The sequence below is a fragment of the Camelus ferus genome, chromosome 7, assembly GCF_009834535.1.
Source record: "Camelus ferus isolate YT-003-E chromosome 7, BCGSAC_Cfer_1.0, whole genome shotgun sequence".
NCBI classification, from domain to species: Eukaryota; Metazoa; Chordata; class Mammalia; order Artiodactyla; family Camelidae; genus Camelus; species Camelus ferus.
The window spans coordinates 80,592,656-80,616,600 of NC_045702.1; the positions used below are offsets into that span (position 1 = coordinate 80,592,656).

Here is a 23,945-nt window from a genome sequence, read left to right on the forward strand (position 1 = left end):
GTAAGAAATTGGAAACAATGAACCATTAATAGGAGAAAAGATAAATTGTGGAATATTCACACAGGGATGTGCCTAGTGGGTAAAATGGATGAGCCAAGTCTATATGCATGGATTTAGATAGATCTTGACATTAAAATGTCCAATAAGAACAGCAACTTGCAATGTAAAGGTTAAAAACACACAGCATGATACTTTAAATTGTTTATGGGCTCATCTAAACAGTTGCACACATATCTAATGTAAGTGCAGTAACATGAGGAGAGAGGTGCACAGGGTCTTTAGGAGGGTGGTTACTTCCAAGGAGGAAAAAAAAGGGGGAATAAAGTCAAAGAGATGTTCAAAAGGGGCTTTGTCTGTTCTGTAATGTTTTGCTTCTTAACGATATGAAGCAAATATGCTAAGATGTTATTAACAATGTGAGTAGAGGACATAAGTATTTGTTATTTTCTTTTCTATGCTTTTCTATTCCTATGCTTTTTTGCATATTTGAACTATTTCACAACAGTAGAATAAAAGATAAACTAAAAAATTTAAAAACTAACTCTAGCAGGTAATACTCCTAAATTTTCTTTTAAAAATCTCTGGGAAACATTGCTATGATATTGAGATAAACTCTTCCCCAAACTTTCATGTTATATAGGCAGTATGTCTTTACAAAGTTTTATACTCGATTCTTAACTGGCTTACAGAGTAATGCATTTTGTAATTCTTCATTGTTTTTGTTAAGTCTCTGTGACATATTTGTTTAGCTTTCTAGGTTTTCCACAAAATTATTTTGAATTTAAAAACACAGCTTTCTAGGTCTCGTCTTCTGTATATCAAGAAGGTTGTGTGTTAAGAGAGTTTTCTCCCCATTATCCTGGAGAGCCACCCTCATGGTCTGAAAGAGTAATCCATCATTGTACTTATATTTATTTGTGTAAGGGGATGGAACTAAAGTGTGCAAATTTAAAAAGATTATGGGTTTGGAGTTTCAGGTGTATAAACATCCAAACTTATTTTCAAAACACTGTAGTTGGCAAATCCACAACTCTGCCATAGAGCTGGTATAGCAACAAGACACGTATACCTTTCTACTTATGCATAAATATATGAAACTTGTTTTTACAAATTGATTCATATTTTCAATTATATGAAGAAGTCACTGTGTGAATTAAAGAATACTTTATAACATTAAGTCATATGCTAATATGCTAGTATGTTACATTTGAATTTTCGTATAAAACCTCTCTGAAAAGACAACTAACTAGACTCCAGATTGGAGCCCAGAATTTTTTTTAACATTTTTTTATTGAGTTATAGTCATTTTACAATGTTGTGTCAAATTCCAGTGTAGAGCACAATTTTTCAGTTATACATGAACATACATATATTCATTGTCACATTTTTTTTTTCGCTGTGACCCGGAAATTTTTATGTGGGAAAATGATTGACAGGATCCAAAGATTTAGAGTATTATCAAAGAATCTCTATTTATAGTTTATCCTTGAAATACTCTAATGTTCTGACCCCAAAGTGGAGAATAGTTCATGAAACCAAAAGGAATATGGTTTCATTTTTGCCCCACACTTGCCCTATTCTCTGCTCAAGGAACTTTGAAAATCCTGGAGGAAAGTGTCTTTGAGCATCTCACAAAGTCTAGCAGGAGATTAAGGTAAAGGAAACCTTTCATTTGCTCCAAGTTTCTGTCATTGACTTTTAAGTCACCAGATTTTGTCCAGGGGGCAGCTTGGGTCTTTTAGGGAAATGAAGCCTTGTCCAGATCAGGACACAGCATGAGCCCCAGCGAGCATTTTCTTTCATCACTGACAGGAATTGGACTTTATCTTAACCATTAGCATGAGACAAAAAGACAAGATCTTTAACCTCTGTGGCTTCTCCACAAGCCATGTTGATGTTGGTACCTCTCTAAACTGTTTAAATGGTCCTGATTGTTACCCTGGTAAAATATGTCTGTTTTATTACTCCGTGCCTAGTTTGAAATCTCTGTATTGTCTCTCCCTCTTATGGGATCTCTAAATGCAGTGAAGACTGGGATTCCTGACAGTGGTGTCATCACCAATCCCCTAGAGGCTTCAGTGCACTGTTATTTTGTAGAGAAAGAAAGAAAGAAGCAATAACAAAGTAACATATAAATATATTTTAGAAATCCCAGAGGCTTAGACTTCAATTTTTAAAATTGAGATGTAATTGATATATAACATTGTATTGATTTTAGGTGTGATTATTTGATGTGTGTGTATGGTTAGACTTTTATAATCACAAAATATCTGAGATATGATCAGCAAAAAATAGGAGTTGCTGTATACATTGTTAAAGTTACTTCTTTGAATTTGAAATTATAGACATATTTTATTATTGTTCTCATTTTTATTATGTGACCTTACTACAAAGTAAATACCATTTTGAGTACTTACTATGTGCTAGGTGATGTGGTAAGCAATTTACAACTAATTTTAATTTCCTTATAACAGATGGAAAGATTGGAGCACAGAGAGATTAAACAATTTACCCAAGGTCGCAAAGCTAAGTGAGTTTAGGAGTTTAGGGTAAAAGCAGGCTTGTATTTTTAATAAATTTTATTTATTGGCTTATTTGTTGATTATCTTTTATAATTGGCAGCAGTGTACAGTGAGATGAGCTCTGAGCCTGAGATGCAAGGACTTGAGTATGAGTCCCAATAATGCTTCAATTTTTTCCTCTTCAAAATAGGGACACTTTGTCCTTTCTCACAGTTCTTGAAAGGATCAGATTGAAAAATGATGGCCAATATTATGAGACATTATGGGACCATAGGGTTCATCAATGGTCAGCAGAAAGGAAATTATGAATGGTTGGAGCCCAGGCAGCTCACCCAGTACAGTTAACCTCCCTCTGCCCGTACTTCTGTGGGCAGACAGTAGCTGAGTTGCCAATGGCTTAAGGGTGGCACTGTGTGCTAGATCTGATTGCACTGGTGCTGACATCTAGTGAGTTTACCTTACTGAAGGAGCATCGGCAAAGACCAGTTCAAGATCCCACCAGCTTCAGCTTTGAGCCTTCTGATCCATACATTTCTTTTTTTTATGTTTCTTTTTTTATTGAAGTACAGTCAGTTACAATGTGTCAGTGTCTGGTGTACAGCACAACGTCCCAGTCGTGCATATACATACATATATTCGTTTTCATATTTTTGATCCATACGTTTACTACTCCTCTATGCCCTAGTTTGCTCAATCATGAGGATCATAAAACTCAACCCAGGGGATTTCAAGGGCCAGAAATAATATGTGCAAAGTATTTCTTGTGGTGCCTGGTACATAAAAGGCTCTCAGCATTTTGTTTGCTACAGTTAACAGTAGCACTGAGATGCTGTACTGCCTTTTTAAGCCCTTTGTGCGCCTGGTCATCAGCAGCCCATCACTTACAGAGCTTTGTCTGATCTGCTCTCCTGGACCCTGCTGCCCAGGGTCAAGCAGTAGATAGTGGTGGTCAACACATGAGCTCTGGACTCAGGATAGACTTCCAGCTTGAATATTGATATGTGTTAAAAAGGTTACTTAAACTCTCTAAACCTTGATTTGCTCATCTTTAAAAATGAGCATAATGATGGTACCTAACTCATAGGATTAAATGACATAATGTGTGTAAACTGCTTAACACAGAGCCTTGCACTTGGTAAATGCTTAAGAAACGTTTGCTTTGATTTGAAAATCTGTGAATGCCTATTAATTGATATTTTTATTAAGGTCACATAGCTAGGAGGTTCCGGGGCTGTGACTCAGACCCAAATGTATCCACATCTCATGCCTTTTCCATTGTAGTACACTTCCTGTGTGTGAATACTTCCAGTAACGGAAATGCCAGTATGTTCCCTATTACTAGAAATATTTTCAGTATACATAATATGATGATTTTGTAGGATCATAGAAAACAATAGATGATTTTTTAAGGTCTTTTGAATTCCTGAGAGCTTATGATTCTCTGGAGAACATAGGAAGTCCCTAAATTGAAACATTCTGTCTTCTTAAGCATTTGTTCGTAAATAGGTTTTTAGGAACATGAAATCTATTTTCCATAAGACATGCTTCTCTATACAGAATTGAGAGACCAGTGCAGAAGAAGGAGGAGGAAGAGGTGCTGTGATATTGCATTTAAAGCTAAGAGCCTCAAATTGTCTTCCTTCTCCCAACCTCAGTATCTAAATAAACCTAGTCGCAGCAAGGTTTTAGGAGAAGATAATCCACCCCACAATTGAAGCTAATGTGACTGAGATGCAGCTGAGGGTCATCTTCAGTGAGCCACTGATAAATGGTGTTGTGACCTGTCTTCACTAGACAGGCCTGCTTTGATTGTTTTTATAAAAGCTTGCCTGTCCTCCGAGTATCACGTCGCCTAGGCGATAGGGTGTGTACCCATTAGTTTTTAGGAACTTGGAGTCAGCTGTGTCCAGTTTGAGCAGAGATGACTAAGACTGGTTAAGCTCTCCGATCCTCCATCTGGACATGCACGAGTGTCCTCTCCGTGACTTTTAGATGTCAGAGGCTCAAAAACCCCACCCTCAGAGCATACTAATGCCGCTGTTTTCTGAGCATGTGTCCCATGAAAAAGCCTGTGGCTTGGCTGCATCTGCGCAGAGTGACAACGGCCTCACCTTTTTCTTATCTCTAATTACCTTTCTGTATGCTCCCCATGCCTCAGTTTTTATCCCATCAATATCTCCAGCCCCTTACCTCTAAGGAGGTGGATTTGAGACTTTCCCCCCTGTTTCCTGACTTGGCTGCCTCAAAATGAACCCTTTCTCTGCTGCAAACCTCATGGTCTCAGCGTTTGGCTTGCTGGGCACCAGGCAAATGAACAAGACCCTCTTATTCTTCCCAAATAGCCATATATTCCTTCATTTAGCAAATGCCGAGTACAACTGTGTTCTAAGTTATGGGGATACAACAGCAGTCAAGAAATAGCCTGTTTCTCTAGTGTGAGAGAAGATAATGATCTTGGAGAAAGAGAGAGTTGGACAGATTTGAGACTTACCTAAGATTTGTGATTTATGGAAAAGAGGAAACTTGGAGGCAATGAGATTTTAATCAGCGATTGCCACAGTCCTCCACGTATGAAGAATCAAGGGCCTGAACCGTGATAGTAATAGTGGGAACAGAGGAATAAAACTTAACTTTTGAAAAATTGGTTCTACAGGACAGTTATGTATAAATTATAAGAAATGATGAAAAGAAGGTGTTCCAGATTTAGCCAAGGCTGTGAGCTCAGGCAAGGGAGAATGCTAGGTAGTTTTATGGGACAAATGGAAATTGTAATCATCCATGGGCAAGCTGTGTTTACAGAGACGATACTGCATCTGAGTGGATATATCCTATGGTAACTAGAAAAAGGGAACTGGGGAAAGGTTGAGGCTAGACGTGTAGATTTGGGTATCATCTGCATATGGATAACAGGATTACTTAAGTGCCTAAAAGAAAATGAAGAATATTGGGACTGGAAGAGAAAGGTAAAATAATAAAAGAAACAGAAATGGCCAAAGAGGTATTAAAAATCCAAGAAGGTATTGTATCATAGGACCCCAAGATAGTCTAGTCAGCAGTGTCAAATACTGCACAGAAAGCAGGTAGGATGAGGACTCTGAAAAGAACACTGGGTTTGACCAGTGGTCACTGGAGACCCATGGAGATTGTGTAGGAAAAGGTGTTGGTGACCAAGTCAGATTTCAGAAGCTCAAGCAGTAATGATAGATAGTAACAAAAAGGGGGTAAGAATCCCAAGGAAACTTATTTTTTTCAAGTGAAAACTTGTTTATGGTTGACAGTAACATGGAAGATACTGAAAGACAGATTTAAGAAGCATCAGAGGGAGACAGCACTGTGTCTCTTGTCAAGTTTCTTTATCTCTAGTCTCATTGATATAGTTCCATTCTCTGTGTCAGTGCTGATTATGTCGGTCCCCTACTGAAAGAACTCTCTGGGTTTCTCATCGCCAGGAGAAATCCAATATCCTTAGCATAGCCGACAAGATGCCTTGCACCCTGGTTCTAACCTGTGTTTCCCATTTCATCTTTTGCCACTCAAGGCACAGATTTCAGATTCTTTCCAGGTTGAGTCTTTGTCCACATTGCTCCTTCTGCCAGGAAGATCCTTCTTCCCATCTTCCACGTGGAAAATTCTAACTCATCCTTCAGATATCATCTGGCTCAAGTATCACCTTTTCTCACTCCCCAGGCTCAGTTTGGGTCTCCCTCTTTGGTACTTCAACTGGAAATTGTCCATTCATATTTTTGTCTCAGCATCCTGCATTGCAATTCATAAATTCCCATAGCTGTTTTCTCCATCAGACTATATGATCTCTGAATATAAGGACTGTCTTTTTTATTGTTGTAATCCCCATGACTGGCACAAAACAAACTCTTGCTAAAAGCACCAGAAATGAATGAGAAAAAAAAAAAAAAGAAATGAATGAGTGTGTATTCATGTAGAGAGATATATCTTGAGGTACCTAGGATGGAAGTGAAGAAGCGTCCTAGTGCTAAGTGAAATAAGCCAAACACAGAAGTGCACATACTGCATGACCTCACTTATGTGTGGGATCTAAAAAGAGTTGAACTCAGAGAACCAGAGTATAGAATAGTGCTTGCCAGGGGCTAGGGTGTGTGGGAAATGGGGAGATACTGATCGAAGGGTACAAACTTTCAGTTATAAGATGAAAAGTTCTGAGAATCAAATGTACGACATGGTGATTATAGATCGTAATACTGTATTGAATACTTAAAATTTGCTAAGAGAGTAGTTCGTGAGTGTTTTCACCACAGACAAAAATGGTAACTGAGGTAATGGATGTGTTGATTGACTTGATTGTGGTAATCATGTATATTACATATGTATATTAAGTTATCATATTGCCTTCCTTAAAAAATCATGTTATACAAACTAAATATATGCGATTTTTATTTGTCAATCAGTACCTCAAAAAAGTTGGGAGGGGGAAGCTATATGAATTTGAGTAAGCTTATTTCTCCAAACTTGAGTTTCTTATTGGTCGAAGGAAGATAATATTTACCTTACAGTGTGCTTGTAAGAATAAAATCTACAAAATATAGACCAAACAGTTTAATGACCAGCATTTAGTAATCATTAATGTAGTAACTATTTCTATCTCCCACCTTTGTGGTGCAGATCTCCTGTTCGTTGCTCTCTGGTCTTGGTTTTTGGCTGCAACATTAATCTGTTCTCTACAGAGAAGAATTTTTATTTTTTTAAGTTAAATTTTGATGTTAAGAAATTTAAACTCAAGTCTATCTTTATACAGTAGTGTTTCGTCTACCTAAATGATGCCATCTGATTAACAATACCCATTCTGGCATCAAATGAATTCAACAAAAATCTAGAGTTCAATTATGCGTTGATTTAGTAAGTTTGCAATTAAGTCTGAATTGTTTTACGAGTCTCCAAATAACTTCCCAGAGACTCTAGCTTCAAGGCTCACTACACTGGATCCAGGGACACCCTCCTTGTCTTATCTTTGGGGTTGTGTTGCCCTAAGTGATTTAGATCATCTCCTTCTGTTTTTTTTTTTTTTTTCCAAGCAAAATTTTTGTGGTTAATAAAAACATGTGCTTACAGCTTTTTTTGTGTGTAGATAAAGGCAAGGATTGTACATCAGATTTAGATCAAGAGACAGATTTTCAGAAGAAAATGATGGATGTGTCCTCTGGGGGAAGTGGAATGCAGTGATGTTCGGTCTCTGACTGATTGAGTTTAAGGCATTTATGAACACTTCCACGCCCACACCCACGCACATACACAAACAGTGGTCACAACTGCAGCCCCAGACGCTGCCTCTCTCCCCAGTCTCATATCCAAAGTGCATCTGTTGTTTTCCATAACATGAAATAAATCCCTCTCTTTTGCCCAGTGGTGAAAAGCTTATATAAATACTAAAACTTCAGCTATTCCCCTGAGTTTTCCGTTGGCAAGCCCACAGCTATGGGTCTGTTTGGATATTGACATGCATTTTTCTGTGCAGATCTTTTAGGCCACTTGGGTGAGTCTAATGGTGATAAATTCACTTGTCCTGAAAATTTATCTGACTAAACATTATAACACTCTGTTTATGAAAACTTAAATAATTGGCACCCTGATTGAAAAGACTCCAGGTTCAAAGTATCTCTTTTAGTCTTTCAAGATATATCATTCTTGTGATATGTATCTATTATATCTCAATATCTCTATATATCTATCTATATCTATATCTTAGGAAGTCTTGGCCAGGAGATGATTTTCACAGTCATTGAAAAGAAAGCATGGGTGTGAACAGTCGACTTATGCAAGACATCTAATGTTGCATTGTGCTATTCCCATGAAAGGATATTTTTCAATATTTAGAAATGAAGTATTTTATTGTGTATTAAGTAGGAATAGTTAACATTACCAGGCCATGATTTAAATGTGTAATGAAAAATCTTTATCATAATGGAGAGAGAAGGGAAGGCATTATTTTTAAAGACAATAATCAATGCCTTGTGTATAGTAGGCACTCTTTAGATGGTTACAGAACAAGTGGATGTGTAAATAGGATCAACTGTATTCCTAGTGAAAGTTAATACTACCTTCAGTAAAAAGTTTGTTATATTATTATATAAAAATTTATATGAATGAAATAATTATTTATAGAGTAGTCTGTATTTTAGAGACTATATGAACTCAAACTTCTCTTTTCTTTTTCTTTTTCTCTATTAGATGACAATTAGAGACATATCCTCACAGCATTGATACTGTTTTCTATCCTTTTTTAAAATAGTGCATTTCTCTGACATAAATTCCCATAGAATCTGCTGACCTGAGAGTAATTCTAGCTATGTGAAAGAGAACTGAACAGGAGCCCATGAATATTAAGCATTTCTACTGTATTTCCACTAGTCCCTCCATGTTAGTTAAGCATTTTCCTTGCTGCCAATAATCTACGATAGCTAATGCCTTTAAAACAATCTCTTTTCACCTAGATTATTACTTAATTTAAAAAATTACAAGTAACAACTCTAAAATTCTTCACATATGACAAACTGTGAGTGTTGAGTTGTCTCTGAGGGTCCAAGATTTTTTTTCTGTGCTCACTGTCTTAACAGAGAACTGAAAAACAGTTCATGAATTAGGTCCCCTTTCCTTAAGACCTAACAGAGAAAAGAAAGGATATCAAATAAGTTTTTGTGTCTGTGAAGTCCTAATTAATTATCAACCAATTAATTTTCATTTTCATTCTTTTTTATTCAAGATATAGAATATAGTTCCCTGTGCTATACAGATGAAACATGTTTTTGTTTTAAATCTGTTTTTATACATAGTGGCTAACATTTGCAAATCTCAATCTCCCAAATTTATCCCTTCTCACCTCCTTTCCCCAGTCAAATTTAAATTGTAGTAAAAACAAAACAGAGATAAAGAACTTGGTTGAATTTAAGTGCTGTTGGTTAAACCGAGATACCAGTCTTCACATGTCCAGATTCGTGCTGATTAGTAAATCCCAGTGCAAGTAAAGAAGTGGCTAAGTTTTTTTAGGCCATTGGTTGTGGCTGTTAATTCTGATGTGCTTTACAATGGAGGTAAAATACATAGCTTTCTTTTAAAACAACTACATTAGTTTATTTTTTGTTTCGAGGAATAATTTAGTGTATCAGTGTCTCCCTTAACCTGATATACTATGCCTGAGAACTAAAAAACACTGCACAATGAGGTTATGCTCAACACTGCAGTGATACTATTATTTATTATCATTATTAAATTCAATCTAGTGCTCATTACACATATGAAACTCAAATGCCATTTTCTACATAATTTTCCTGCACCAAGGGAATTCTCTGTCAAAAAGTACCCAAGAGACAGAAACAGGAGGAATTCCAGCTCTAATAGTGGATTTTCAAACAAGGAGACGGGGATGGCTTTTTTTTTTATCATTACAGAGCAACTCAAGTCATTTCATATCGGCAATGTTCTCTCAGAACTAGTCACAAGGAAAGTTAAAGAAACATATTTTTGTCATTATCAGTTGCTTTCAAAGAGGGCCACAAAAGAAAAGTTGTGTTACATTTGTCCAGAGTGTAAACATGCATCCTTTTGTGGTCTGTTCACAGGTTTGAGGAAGAAACGACCAGCGAGTGGCTATACCTTTTTGAAGGCAGTGGAGTCCCGTATGGCCCAATTAACAACATGAAGAATGTGTTTGCAGAACCCCAGGTTGGTTTTTTGAATTGTTCTTAGGACGTTTTAGTTAAAAACACAAGAATTTGCCTCTCTTTTCTATCCAGGTTGATTCATATAAATGGACATTAGTCATTAGGCTTCAGCTTAAGTCACGTCACATGATTTTTTTACTCTTAATGTTAAACTATGGTTCTGAAATAAAAAACAATCAGAATTCAGAACTGGCTGTCTACAACATACTTTTATCTATCAGATCTAACATATTTCTTCAGCAGCCACTTTATGTAAACTTTATGTAAGTTTCCAAGGTCAGGACATTTGTTTTTCCTGAAATACAGGAATCTAGACAATTGAGAGGTTGGGGTCAGGCCCTCAGAGATCATTCTCTGTAGGAAGAAAGGGGAGAGCTTTCATGTTACAGCCCACCTCTCATCGTATGGTTATCTTAAAATGTAGAAAGCAAGTCATAGTTAATTCTGCAGAAGAGAGGCTTTGATGTGCTTTGATTAATGTGTATTATTCGTGAAGAATAAATGTGCTTGAATAGAGATTCGTATTGCACATTGCTTACAGACTCCTTAGGGCCCAGAAATAAGGATCACCTGAAAATACATTTCTTCTATAACATTGTTGAAGTGATTTTTTAGATAATGTCAAGATAATAAGTTTTACTTTATTACTTTAATCAGTATCATTGCAAGCAGTTTACCATTTCTCAGATTCACATATTAATCCCAAAATGTAGACAAATTCCATTTTCCTGTGAAAGTTTCACTATGATTATTCATGTATCTTGTCATTTTTCAACGTTTCAAAATTATAGTTTTTCCTTTCATTTATGGAGCAGCAGATTTTTCTTTGAAATGAATTATTGAAAATGGAATACACTTTCTTTAAGGAAGAAAACTGACCTAACTCTAACTTTGGTACCTTCCTTTTACATGAATATCTGTTTAAAGGAGAATTGAAATGCATTGAATTCAATGATTACAATATTTACTGGAGAAAAAAAGTGAATGGGTTCAGTAATTCTGCTCTGTGCTGTTTCTTTTTCTGGAAGGACTGTGTACATGGCAAGACTTTGTTCCTAATGAAAAAAAATGCTCGATGAGAATTGGAAATATGGGGATCCACTTGACATGGACTGAGTCTTTGTGAAAGGGTCCCCACTACATTAGTGATTAATGCCTGGTGATTCCTTGTGCGAGGTAGCCGTGCGCAAACTCTGAATGTAGTAGACAGAGAGCCAGCTTTCTCACTTCATAACTTTGAATGAGGCCAAGTTTTGGCTTTAAGCCCTTGTAGGCGAATGGGTGGGTTTTACTATTATTTCCCTGCTTAAAAGTAGCTCTGAGGTGTGTAGACCTTGCCGTTTTGAGGGCACATTTCTCTAGAGATAATTCCTGAGAGTTTTTCCACCAGCATTTCTGTTGCTTCACCTGTGTTTCATCAGGGATAAAGGCACCAAAACAAAGAATGTTATTTTAAAAGTCCTTAGATATATTCAAGTGTTACTTATTTTTTAGGCTTTGATCAACAAGGATACAAGTTCCCACCCTTAAAATTGTTCCCTTTATGGGCTGGTTCAGATTGAATATTGGGCAGTTAGGATTTTCATTCCCAATTTTCCCTTGTTTAGTTACTTTAATTTTTGTATCTCAACTCCTTTGGGCCTGCAAGAAGTGTCCACTATTGGTCTATGGCTTATTTTTAGTACTTAAACAATTTTTCAAATGGAGAATATTGCTATTACCTAGGCCAGGATACCAACTCTTCCTACTACCCAAAACGTCTCCGAAAACTGCCTTCTTATCCACTAAAATGTAGATTCTAATTGTTACAATTCTAACATCAAAAATTCTTAATCATACAGTTATAGGTATTGACAGTTGTACCCTTGTTGCAAGAGTGGAGTTGGTCTCTTATATATCATTTCATTCTTCGAAATTTAAATATCGAAATATATGTTTAAAGTTATCTAGATTTTTAGAAAGACTAGAGAGCAATGTAGTATTATTTCATTTTAAAAATGAGCAAAGATAACTATGGCAATTGTATGTAGGACTGTTTGTCACAAGAGATAAGGGTACCATCTTTTCCCTATGCCTGGAAGTGTTTGGCTGTTTTAGAAGGAATTCACTATCATTTTGAGTTTTGAAAGGAATGTAGGATATGAAAAAATCAGGAAGTTTAAAAAAATTTGTATGAAGTAAATTATTTAAAAAAAATACCTTAAGATGACATGTAAGGAAGTATTTTGAAAGTTCATTTAACAAACTTTTATTGCACTTAGTATGTGTCAGGTGCTAGGGATTTAGTAATTCTTTTTCTTTGTGAAAAATAAATTCTAAATTGACTTAAGTTAGCAGGTGCCCAATAAAATTTGGTTGACGCATGAATCAGTGGATGAGTGAGTTGGTTAACTCTGTAGTATCGATTTCCAAATGACCAAGTGGCAGCTGGGTCTCCCATGTGGGGCTGACAGACTCTGGCTGAAAAGCCTTTTGTTGGACAGCTCAGGGGACTAAGCATAACATAGTAGGTCTGACCATGGAGTCAGAATTGTTGGGCAGTTTTATAAGCTTCCTAGGTTTCTGTTTCCTCAACAGTGAAGTGGCTAAATAGGAGCTTTCCTCTATACCGTTAAGTGTTCAATGTGGCAGTGTTTATCAAAGGCACATAGTAGGGACTGCTAGATGGTAAATGTTTAATAAACATTAGTAGTTCTGGCCATGGTGCCATTTATGATTATATTTTTGTTTTAAAAAAACACCTTCTTTTACTTACCTTTGTTTAGTGGATAGAGGCAAATCCAATGTAGTTGCAGAGAGGGGGATCCTTAACTTGAAGTCAAACTGTAACTTATATCCCTTTAAGAATACGCATCTGCAAACTTTGTGCCAAGGAATTCTCAACCCTTCGTTTTTCTGATTGCTGAAAATCTTTTTATTTTCCATTTTCCGTAAAAGTATGATTTCCGTTTAAGGTGTCCTCCCTTGTTTTTCCCTCAATGAGCCGTGGAGCTTCTTGGCCCTGGGTGCAGGGAACTGGCCACTTCTGTGCAGATGTAGGGCCACACCGCTGGCGCCTATGGCCCAGCTCTCTGTGCGCGCCGAGCCAGCACAGCTGCTCATTCAACTGCAGATTGACTTGGGTGACGTACAAGGCCTGGAACATGGCGCAGGAAGTGAGACTTTGATGAAGTGAAAAGGGGTATGTCTAACCAAAAAAAAAAAAAAAAAAATTAGAAGCATCAAAGAACAAGAGAAAATTTTCCATGGGTCTCCTTATCAAGTGGATGATTTATATTTCATTGGTGGTTTGAACTTGGTAGACAACAAGAATTTACTTGATGGTAGGAACTATTTCTAACCAAAATAATTTCATCACAGTCTCCTGTTTCGGGAAAACTTCCTTTTTTACTCATCTGAAACAGCAAGTGATTTTTTTTTTTCTGAGGTAAATGCAAGATTGTCTACTTTTTATCCTTTGATTATGTGCTGTAGGCCTCTGCTCAGTTAAAATGATCCTGCAGCCATCCCCTGTTAAGTCAATCAAGAATACTATGGGGGGTTTTGGTCTGTATTTACTGATAGCTCTGAAAAGTTTTGATCCAAAATCCTTTTAGCAGTAGTTTTATTGTTTTTCTCCCTCAGCGATAAATTATCTGTGGAAAACTCTGTGCATTATAGAAGTATAGTATAGATTATCTGCATATAGATTTTAATAGACTTGTTTCCAAGTGCTTTCTTGAAATATCTTCTTTTAATCAAGCCAAGATTGTGCAGTACATTAAAGGAATTCTTAAAAAGTTTAAAAAAACTTACTAGATGACCTCAGTATGGTCCTATTTAACATACCCTTGGGAACATGTGCATGAAATACATTGTGGTTTGAGGTTTTCCAACCCAAACAAACTTAAAAGAAAATGCAGCTTTTAATAGAAAGTATTCAAATTCCTGTAAAAATAGGTAGGGATCACACCATTGAGAGGGTTTAAAAGCATCATTGTCTACTATGAGAACCGAAAGAGAATGTGTTATCCTACTTTTTCGACTTTGCTCAAGACTGTGTATTTGGCGAACCTAGGATATCACCCTTCTTGAATGAGCTGCTCAGTTGAAAACCTGTACATATGTATGAATGAACTGCTGAATAATGTTTTTCTTTCTCCTTGATGCTGTGACCTGTGGGTGGGGAAGAGAGGGCAAAGGGTGTCGCAAAACTGGTGTTATTGAACAGAGTCTTCACATTTGTACCACACAAGTTGAACACATCAGGTGTAAGACATCACCCTGCAGCATCACTTCTGAGAACTATTGGGAGGGAAATATCAGAGCTGAAATACCGCAGCTGGCCCTGATTTTAACTGGTGCCAAACACCTGCAGGCTCTAAAAGGATACCAAAACAAAACCCCACCCTGCGGCAGCAAGCCATCCCTTAACAACCCTTCCTTAACTTTGCTTCACCATCAAAATTAATTTAACATTTTCTACGGAAACCTTATTCTTCCTGTCCCAGAAGGCCATTACAGCTCCTTTAGCAAATCTTTCGTATGGGATAAATATTTCATAGAAACAAACAGAGTGAAGTATTGAAATATTTGCTAGCTTAAAATTATCTGTTGATTTCATATCATTATTTGTGGAAGCCTGTGAAGTTGCGGGCTTTGTTAATCTCTAGGCTAGCTCATATTCTCTAAGTGATTTTTGTCTTAGCACATTTTGGCAAAATATCTGAGCATCTGGGGAAAAAAGCCTTCGATATTCGTACAGTAAGTGTCAGAAGCGCCCTGAAATACAGAGCTGTTTTTCAAGTCCTCTCTACCTTACACATACCGGCACGCATATGTACACATGCACACACACTACTGATACATTTTAAAGATTGCCTTTTGAATGACGTTGGTTAATATTTATCGAAATGCAGTTGCATAGCACATTGGAGGGTCATACAAATCAAGCAAAATTATATCCTTGTTTTTAATACTTCTGGGAAATACATACATACAGCACTCCCTGTAATGGGAAAACAGTTGATAAAGATCTGAGGTAAAACAGTATGTCTGGAAATAATTCCTAGTAGACAAAAGAGATAAAAAATAAAATTTAAGTGTATCTCTGATTATATATGACACATTTCAGATGGTGAACGAAGTCAGATGTATTATGTGCGTGTTTGTTTTGTGATACCTGAGTATATTTCCAGTTTTGGAAGAAATAATGTATTTCAGACATAAGTGATTAAATAAAATAAAAATAGGGAGTTTAAGGATTCAATTCTATATTAAAATATAAAGTACAAGAAAATGATATCCACTTTTGTTGGGTTGAGAAGACTCTTAATAGAAAAAAACCTCATGTGTTACCATGTAAGAGGAAACCTATTGAAGAGTCAAATAAAAGTTAAGGGCTTGGAATAACATTACTGGCACCTTATGTTCACTTTTTCTATATACCTAAGAAATTTGAATGCACCAATTTCTTTAAGCTGTCACACTTATATATTTAGATATCTAACTGGAATGCCTTGGACGTTACCTGATTGACATTGATGGAACTAAGCTTATAGAGTTTATATTAAAGAAAAAGGCCTCTTTTACTTTTCGTGTTTTTATGAAAATGTGAAAGGCGTGATTCAGAGCAGAGAAGACCACAATCACTTTTTCATTCATTCAGTAATTTGCTCATTCTTTCAGCAAATAGTAATTGATAGCCTGCTGTGTATGTATGTATGTGTATATATATATATATAGTCTTGTGTTAGGTATTTGGCAAGGGGAGAGATGATGGAAAACAGAGAAGAAACAGGACAAAGACGAAGCTATTAAACTTTCAGAAGGTTGCACAGTACAGTTTAAGGTAGAAAGTATCCAGTGTCACAGAAGAGTTATACATAAATGTGCTGGGTAGTTTTAGTAGCAAGAAACGAAAGGTATAAAGCATCATGAGATTTTCCTATTTAATGAATTAATAAAAGCTTAAAATCTGACAGAGGTGCAAATATCTTAATCATGAGGCTTACCAAAGACCTCCATCCTTTTAAATACTTTTTATAATTAGTTTATCGTATTACTAATAAATTCCTTCTCAATGATTAGGAGGAGTTCAACAGAGAGTTTCAACTCTTACTATTCAGTCATTTTGAAAATATTTGTGATCTGAGAAAATCTGGAGATTTCTTTTTTTTTTTTTCGTAGAAGTTATTTTCTCTGTTTCTCCTCTTTCTTACAGCTTATTCATCAAGCTCCACATAGCTCATATTTCAGAATAGAGATTCATAGTATAATCATTGACTTTTACCAAGCCTTCGACTCTCAAGCCAAAGACATTATTTTTTAATAGGTTAAAAAATGGAAATCAAAAAAGAGTAATCTCAGGAAAGTGCAAATCAAAATCACAATGAAGAACCTCCATACTCTTTTCCATGGCAGCTGCACAAATGTACATTCCCGCCAACAGTGCCCAAGGGTTCCCTTTTCTCTGCATCCACGTCAGCATTTGTTCTGCTTTTTTTTTTTTTTTTGATAATAGACATCCTAACATGTGTGAAGTGATATCTTATTGTGGTTTTCATTTGCATTGTCTGATGATGAGTGATATTGAGCACCTTTACATGTGCCTGTTGGCATTTATATGTCTCCTTTGAAAAAAAATGTCTATTCAAGTCCTTTGCCCATTTTTTAATAGAAATTAGATGAAATAATTTGAAGTTTATCAGTACAATGGAGCAGTATATTGGATTTATCATATTTTTGAGCAATGACATGGAATGTGTTCATTTATAAAGATAAAAAAGCAGCATACGAAATTATGCATATTATATGATCTCAATTTTGTAAAAATATCTATGTCCCTTAAAACAATCACATTGTTTTACTTTTAGAATCAGAAAAAATAGTTTAAATATTCTTATAGATTAAACGGTTTAAGTGGAAATTTAAAGGGGGAAGGTATAGCTCAGTGGTAAAGTGCATGCTTAGTATGAATGAGGTCCTGGGTTCAATCTTCAGTACTTCCATTAAAAAAAAAATAATAATAAAATAAATAAATAAACTTAACTATCTTCCCCAAAAGAGCTTAAAAAATTAAATCAAAATTTAAAATGAATTCTTGTTAATTTTGAATAGTTAAAATAGATGCCAATATTGAGTGTTACGATTTCACATATTTATTCAAATGAAAATTTTTTTACTGAGGTATAATTGGCATATAACATTATATTAGTTTCAAATATACAACATGATTAGATACTTGTATATAGTGTGAAATGATCACCACAATAAGTATAATTAAAATTCATCACCATACACAGTTAATACTTTTTTTTCTTATGATGAGGGCTTTTAAGATTTACTCTTAGCAACTTTCGAATATGCATCACATAGTCCCCATGCCGTATATTCTATCTTTATGACATTTATTTTATAACTGGAAGTTTGTACTCTTTGACCCCTTTTGCCCATAAGGATAGTTTTCATTATCATTTATTATAGTTATTTACATACATTAAAAATATTCTAGGTGTATTATTGGTGACACTGAAAATGAACAATGATTAGCAAGGACTGAGCACTATTGGTATTTTAAGAATTTTTCTAAAATGATTAACAGTGAAGGAGGCATAGATACAAAATGGTGTTTTTATAGCCTAAAGGGAGCTTGGAATGGGGTTCTACATTCTTTGAGAACTCAGCACTTAAAAATGGACTCTGAATTTGTGGTTTATCTCTTTAACTTTTGTCACTTGTGCTTTAGGTGTTGTAGAAACCATTGACTAATTTAAGGAGACATGGATATTTACATCTATAGTGTCTTCTTAGAATTTTATAATTTTTAAGTCTTAAATTCAGGTTTCTGATCCATTGGATCCATTTTGAGTGTGTATGTGTGTATGTTTATCTCATTGTCCCGGCATCATCTGTTGAAAAGACTGTTCTTTTCCTGTTGAATTTTCTAGTTCAAAATCAATTGGCCGTTAAAGTAAAGGTTAATTTCAGAATTTGATTATTTAGGAGTGTCTTGTTTAATTTTTACATTTCTATGTAAACTGTAAAACTTTTTAAGTTTGATTTCTAATTGTATTCATTGTGTCTGAAAAACAATAGCTAACCTGGAAGCTCTCTGAACTCCTCCCTTTTGGGTTTTTATGGTGGTTTCATTACAAGGCATGACTGATTAAATAAATAGCCATTGGTGATTGATTCAACCTCTAGCCCCTCTCCCCTCCTCAGAAACCAGGGAGTGGATTGGACTGAAAGTTCCAATCTTCTATTCGTAGTTAGTTCCCCTGGCAATCAGCCCTCACCCTTAGGTGTTTTCCTAAAGTCACTTCATTGACATAAACCCAGATGTGTATAAAGGGGCTTGTTATGAATAACAAGACACCCGTTTCACCTTTATGCTTTCTCAGAAACCAAAGACAAGAGACCAAATATTACAACAAAAGATGCTCCCATTGCTCTTATCGCCCAGGAAATTTGGAGGGCTTTGGGAACTGGGAGATAAATATTTGAGAAATCATATATGACCAAATATATATTGCAGATGACCAAATATATATTTCTTACTAGTCAGAATATCACACTTGGTGGTTTCAAGGTGATTAGGTCACAAGTTCTGATAAGCTTTCCTGTGGGCCACAAGTTCTGATGAGCTTTCCTGTGGGCCCTGGTTCTAATGTCACTTCAGTTTTCCAAACTTTTGTAGAGCTATCCAAATCTGTGTTGTGTATGCAGCACCAAATAGCCAGTTTGAGATCTGGGTGGTGTCTCTGTTAGCTCAGTTCTTAAAGTGTGATTGGTTGAATTTGGTATGTGCATATGTCCAGGAATTCATAAACAACTTTATGCATCATATTCCCAGATTCCTCTCTCATGATCTCCTTGGTAATTTCCAGTTTCTGGGGGTGCCTCATTTTGGTCTTCAGGCCAGAATGCTATGGTTTAGTTCCCCTGTTCTCTTGTGCACGTCCATAACTGCACCTGTCTTTGGGGCCAGGTGACAGCAGGACAGAGAGAGACAAAGAGCATAGGATTTGACACCACTTTTTGGAAACTGCAGTTCCATCAAACTTAGAGGAACATTCCCCTTCCTTAGGAATTTGGCTTTCGCTGGCTCCCATTGTGTCTTCTTTTCAAATGCTGTCACCTCAGCATTGCCTGAGAGCTGGGGGAGGGGGAAAGATAAAAGAAAGCCACAACCACGGACTCCCACACTCTCTTTGAGTGTTATGCGTTCCCCTTCCTATTGCTTGAGCCAGCACTGAAAGGCTTCTCCTGGAGCGTTCTCTGTCTGCACCTGTCTTAGTTCGTTCGGGCTGCTATAACAAAATTACCATTGCTTGGGTTCCTAATAAACAATAGGAATTTATTTGTTACTCTTCCGGAGGCTGGGAAACCCAAGATCAAGGCACTGACATATTCGGTGTCTGATGAGAACCTGCTTCTTGGTTCATAGATGGCTGTTTTTTCATTTGGTCCTCTCATGGTGGAAGGGGTAAGGCAGCTCTCTGAGGTCTCTTTGATAAGGATGTGAATCCCATTCATGAGGGCTCCATTCTCTTCTCCAGGACTCCACCTCCAAATATGCTTCCTCTGGGGGACAAGATTTCAGTATATGAATTTGGTAGGAGGGGTGCACACTCATTTATCTATAGCAGTGTCCTGGTGCTTATTTTGTTTCCTGTGCGATGGGTTCAGACCTGGGGATACAACAGTGAAAAAATGGATAAACTTGTACTGCTTATATGGTGATATTTGAATTCTGTTCATCCTCTATCCTCTATCCAGTCCTCAAAATGCTGTTCCATTTATTCTGTCGAGGTTTTGTAGCTGCATTCAGTGGGGGACAGTGTAGAGTACCCTTTTTCACAGTAGCCAGAACCTGAATGTTTCAACTGTAAAGCAAACATTTCTTAATATATTTTTAAAAAGTTTCAGGTCTTTTTTCTGGAAGAGAATCCTAACATAATTGTTAAGTTGCAGTACTCAAGAAGTCCATATACTTTGCAACTACTTTTTCATGCAAAAAGAATTTTCAGGAAATGTGTAATCAAAACAAAATATAGAAAGAAACTGAATGAAGAGTTTAATAAGTAACTGGAACTATAACATCCTTCAATTTTTATCTCAATTGTCAGATAAGCAAATGTTATAGTTTCAAACATTTACATGAATATATTTATACTAATACTTTATTACTTTTGAATCCTTTATATATTGGAGTTTTGTTTACTTTTTGATTAAAATAGTTTCTTGCAAAAAAAGAAAGAAAATATTCTGATCTATAGAAATGAATGGTTAGTTTATCTTTAAACTACTTTCTTTAAATATCAATTTTCTGTGTCAGTCATTTGACAGTTAACTAGCTCTTCTCAGCATTCTCTGGCAAATGCAGTATTTTGAAGTATGAAGGAAAACAATCCTCAAAAAGTAGAGTAAGGTATCAGAGCCTGCAGTGGTCAGGGAGACTGAGCAAAAAAAATTTTTTTAGGGGTCTGTTTTCTTGTTTTGGGCAGTGCTAAATCATTCATCCAATTTTTCACAGCAAATATAATATAAGCCTGGAACATCTTGTGGTGCTGGTAAGTGAGGAAGTGCTCATAAAATGATGGGAACATGGCAGAAGTACAAAGGAGCCAACTTCAAAGAGTTCCCAATAGCCAAACTGGGACAATTTAACAAAATAAATATAATATAATTATAGTAATGGATTATAATTTATAGAATAAAACAAATATCCATGACTCCACACTAATGTCAATAAATAATTGAATCAATCAGTAAATGTGGAAGAATGGAAAGAACTCTTTAGATTGTTGAATTTCAACTAATAAACGTATGAGGAATGAGGGAAATAGAAAATTATCTTAAATATCACAGTGATAATTGTTGCAGGAAAGAACCACTGATGGATGCTAAAATTACAATAAAAAGAGGATATTCGTATAATCTCAATTTACCTCCTTACCTTCTCAGTTACAAAGGAAAAACTAATAGCTTCACAGTGGGGTACTTTTACTGACGTCAGCTTAACCAACTGATTCAAGTTAGTGTCACCAGTATTCAGGACTGTCAACATCATGAACCTTTTTGTTTTGATGCATAGGCTCACTTTCTTGACCGACGTATGTAACTTTAATCATGGGAAACAGCTGACCAACTCAAATTGAGAAATTCTGTACAATGCCTAACCAGTGCTCTTCAAAAGTGTCAAGGTTATGCCAGACAGAGACTGAGGAACTGTCCTGGACTGAAGAATACTAAAAAGATACGACAGTTGTATGCAATGTGGGGTCCTAGATTATATCCTTGTCCAGAGTAAAGGACATTACTATGATACTTGTCTAAATTCAAAGCCTCTAGATGAGTTAGTGATATTGTATCGATTTTAATTTGTCGGTTTTGATAATTTTACTATTTCTAGATAAGATATTAATAGTAGAAGCTGGGTGATGAGTATTTGAGAACTGTGCTTTGCAACTTTTCTGTCCATTTAAAATTATTTCAAAATAAAAAGTAAAAGAAACCACACAAATTTATACCTCACATTATGTAAACACAAAGGCAAAGAGCCTTTGCATTAGAAGAATTAAATTGTGAAGTCGCAAAGGGAGAGTCCTCTGTAGAACATGCAAAATAAAATTTCAAATTTTATTGCTTCTTGGGTTTCCATCATTTAAAAAGAATACTTGTCAAAATATCAGAGGTTTCGTATATGCCAATGCTTTTGTTTCCTCACATTTCAAATTGACTGATTATAATGATTCTCTTTGAGTGTTCCAGGGACATGAAACACTGAGTAGTATGAACCCTGAACTATTACTGATATTTCGGCGTCAGACTTGAGATTTTATTTCTGATGCCTGAGGACCACTAAGACAGCCACACACTTCAATCAAATATTCAGATCTTTTCCACACAATTGTAGTTGATCCTTTGTCAAGAATTTAAATGAAAGATCATTTAAATTCATTTTTCTTTAGAAAACAGATTTTTTGCTAATTTATAAAATGTAATTAAAATGTTACCAGAATGCAGTTACTCTTGGAAATACTTCTCTACAGATTCTCATTTTTGCAAAATAGATATGTCTCATTTAACTTTTATGAAAAATGGTTAAATTTTCAAAATCACTTTCAGATGCTGTCCAATTTCTTAGTAGTATGCTAAACGTTGATAGTTGTTTAAGCTCTTTTATATCACCAGGCAGTGTTTCTCAAACAGGATGTACATTAGAGTCACCCGGGGAACTTTGCCAAAATCTAGATCCTGGAGCTCCAGCAATAGGGATTCCAATAACACAGGTTAATATGGAGTTAGGGATATCTGGATTTTTAGAAGATTCCCCAAGGCTTCTACTGTACAACCATAGAATGCTTTGGAGAGGGGAAAATGTTGTGGTAATGAACATGGTCTTTCTAGATGAACATACTTGACTTATATTGGGCTCTATCACTTACTTACTGGATGACTTTGGGCATCATTCAGCCTTCATATGCCTCAGTTTCCTCCTCTATAAAATAGAGGCCTTAATGATTTTGACCTCTTTTTTTTTTTTTAATTTCAATGGGATAGTGCATATAAAGTACTTAAAATGAAGGCACTTTTTATTGATTAGTTTTTAAGATGATTCAATGTTTTCTGGAAAATGTGGAAGGCAAAAGCTACTTCAGGCAGAAGCAGCAACCAAGCAGAGAAATGGGAGATGTGAAAATGCCTGGGGAGACGGGGGAAGGTCAGGTTATGCTACGGCTGGAGCGTAGAGTGTGGATGAGAAACAGTAAGAGAGGAAAATGGAGAACCCGAGTCATTTCCTGGAGTGCTTTATGCCATGCTGAAGAGTTTGATCTGCAGCCAAACGGTTCCTCAGAACGTGTAGTATGATGCCAGCTCCCGGAAGGAGCAGATGTGCTCAGACCAGCAGCAGTATATTCTGGTGATCCTGGGTGATCCATATGACATATGTAGTGTGTATTAGTCTCATCATGATAGAGATTCCAGAAAGAAAATAGAAGTTCTCGGGTCCAAGCCATTATTTGACACAACCTACCAAAAACATGCATTGTCAGAATTACTGGGAACTAATCATTATAGCCATTCATTCTTCGTTTTATACCCTGTCAGCCAGAATCTGGGGACTGAACCTCTCATAGACTCCAATTCTGGGAATCAAGCTATATATGACCAATGAATGGGCACTGTGAGGAAGTCTGTTCAAGGATAGAGGAAATCAGCTACTTTAATGCATAGATGAATGTGGACATGTTGGAGAACAGTTTTTGAGCTGCAACTGGATTAACAGGTCCCATTCTAAGCCCTATTTCTATCCGCCTTGGATTGTGAAATCTGTTTTAAAGAGCTTTCCCAGGATAAGAGTCAGTTCCTAGTCCCGTGGAACTCCATTTTACTTATCCTCAAGTTGTCACTGAAGTAGGGGACCTGACAGTGTGGGGACATCCCATGGCAGCAGCAGACACAGGCTAAGCATGATGCTGTTCTGTACTCTGGGGTCCTCTGACACAAGGCACACAGTGACATCATGTCATTGAAAAAGTTAACTTTTATCCCTATGAAATTTATGAATGCAACTAAGGCTTTTTAAAATTAGGCAATTATCATACAAATAGTGGGGACTACAATGATATATAGGCTCAGAGAAGTATATTTATGCAAAGTATAGTAGAAGTACAATTAAATAAGAACTATATTTTTTCAGAGACTGAGAAACTTGAACTTGGAAAAGAAGATGCCTTAGATGATT

General features: G+C 36.2%; 1 protein-coding gene across 13 annotated transcripts in view; it reads left to right on the top strand.

The window, feature by feature from the left end:
* The window catches only part of SUGCT (succinyl-CoA:glutarate-CoA transferase), a 622,782-nt gene that overhangs the window by 222,828 nt on the left and 376,009 nt on the right, over window positions 1-23,945 (top strand). For 12 of the 13 annotated variants that reach the window (XM_032484269.1, XM_032484261.1, XM_032484260.1 and 9 more), the window contains one exon: window positions 10,112-10,214. In XM_032484269.1, coding sequence (XP_032340160.1) covers window positions 10,112-10,214 — 103 coding nt within the window. Of the gene's footprint in view, window positions 1-10,111; window positions 10,215-21,290; window positions 21,484-23,945 lie in introns of those variants that run through there. The other variant, XM_032484272.1, reaches the window with a different exon arrangement.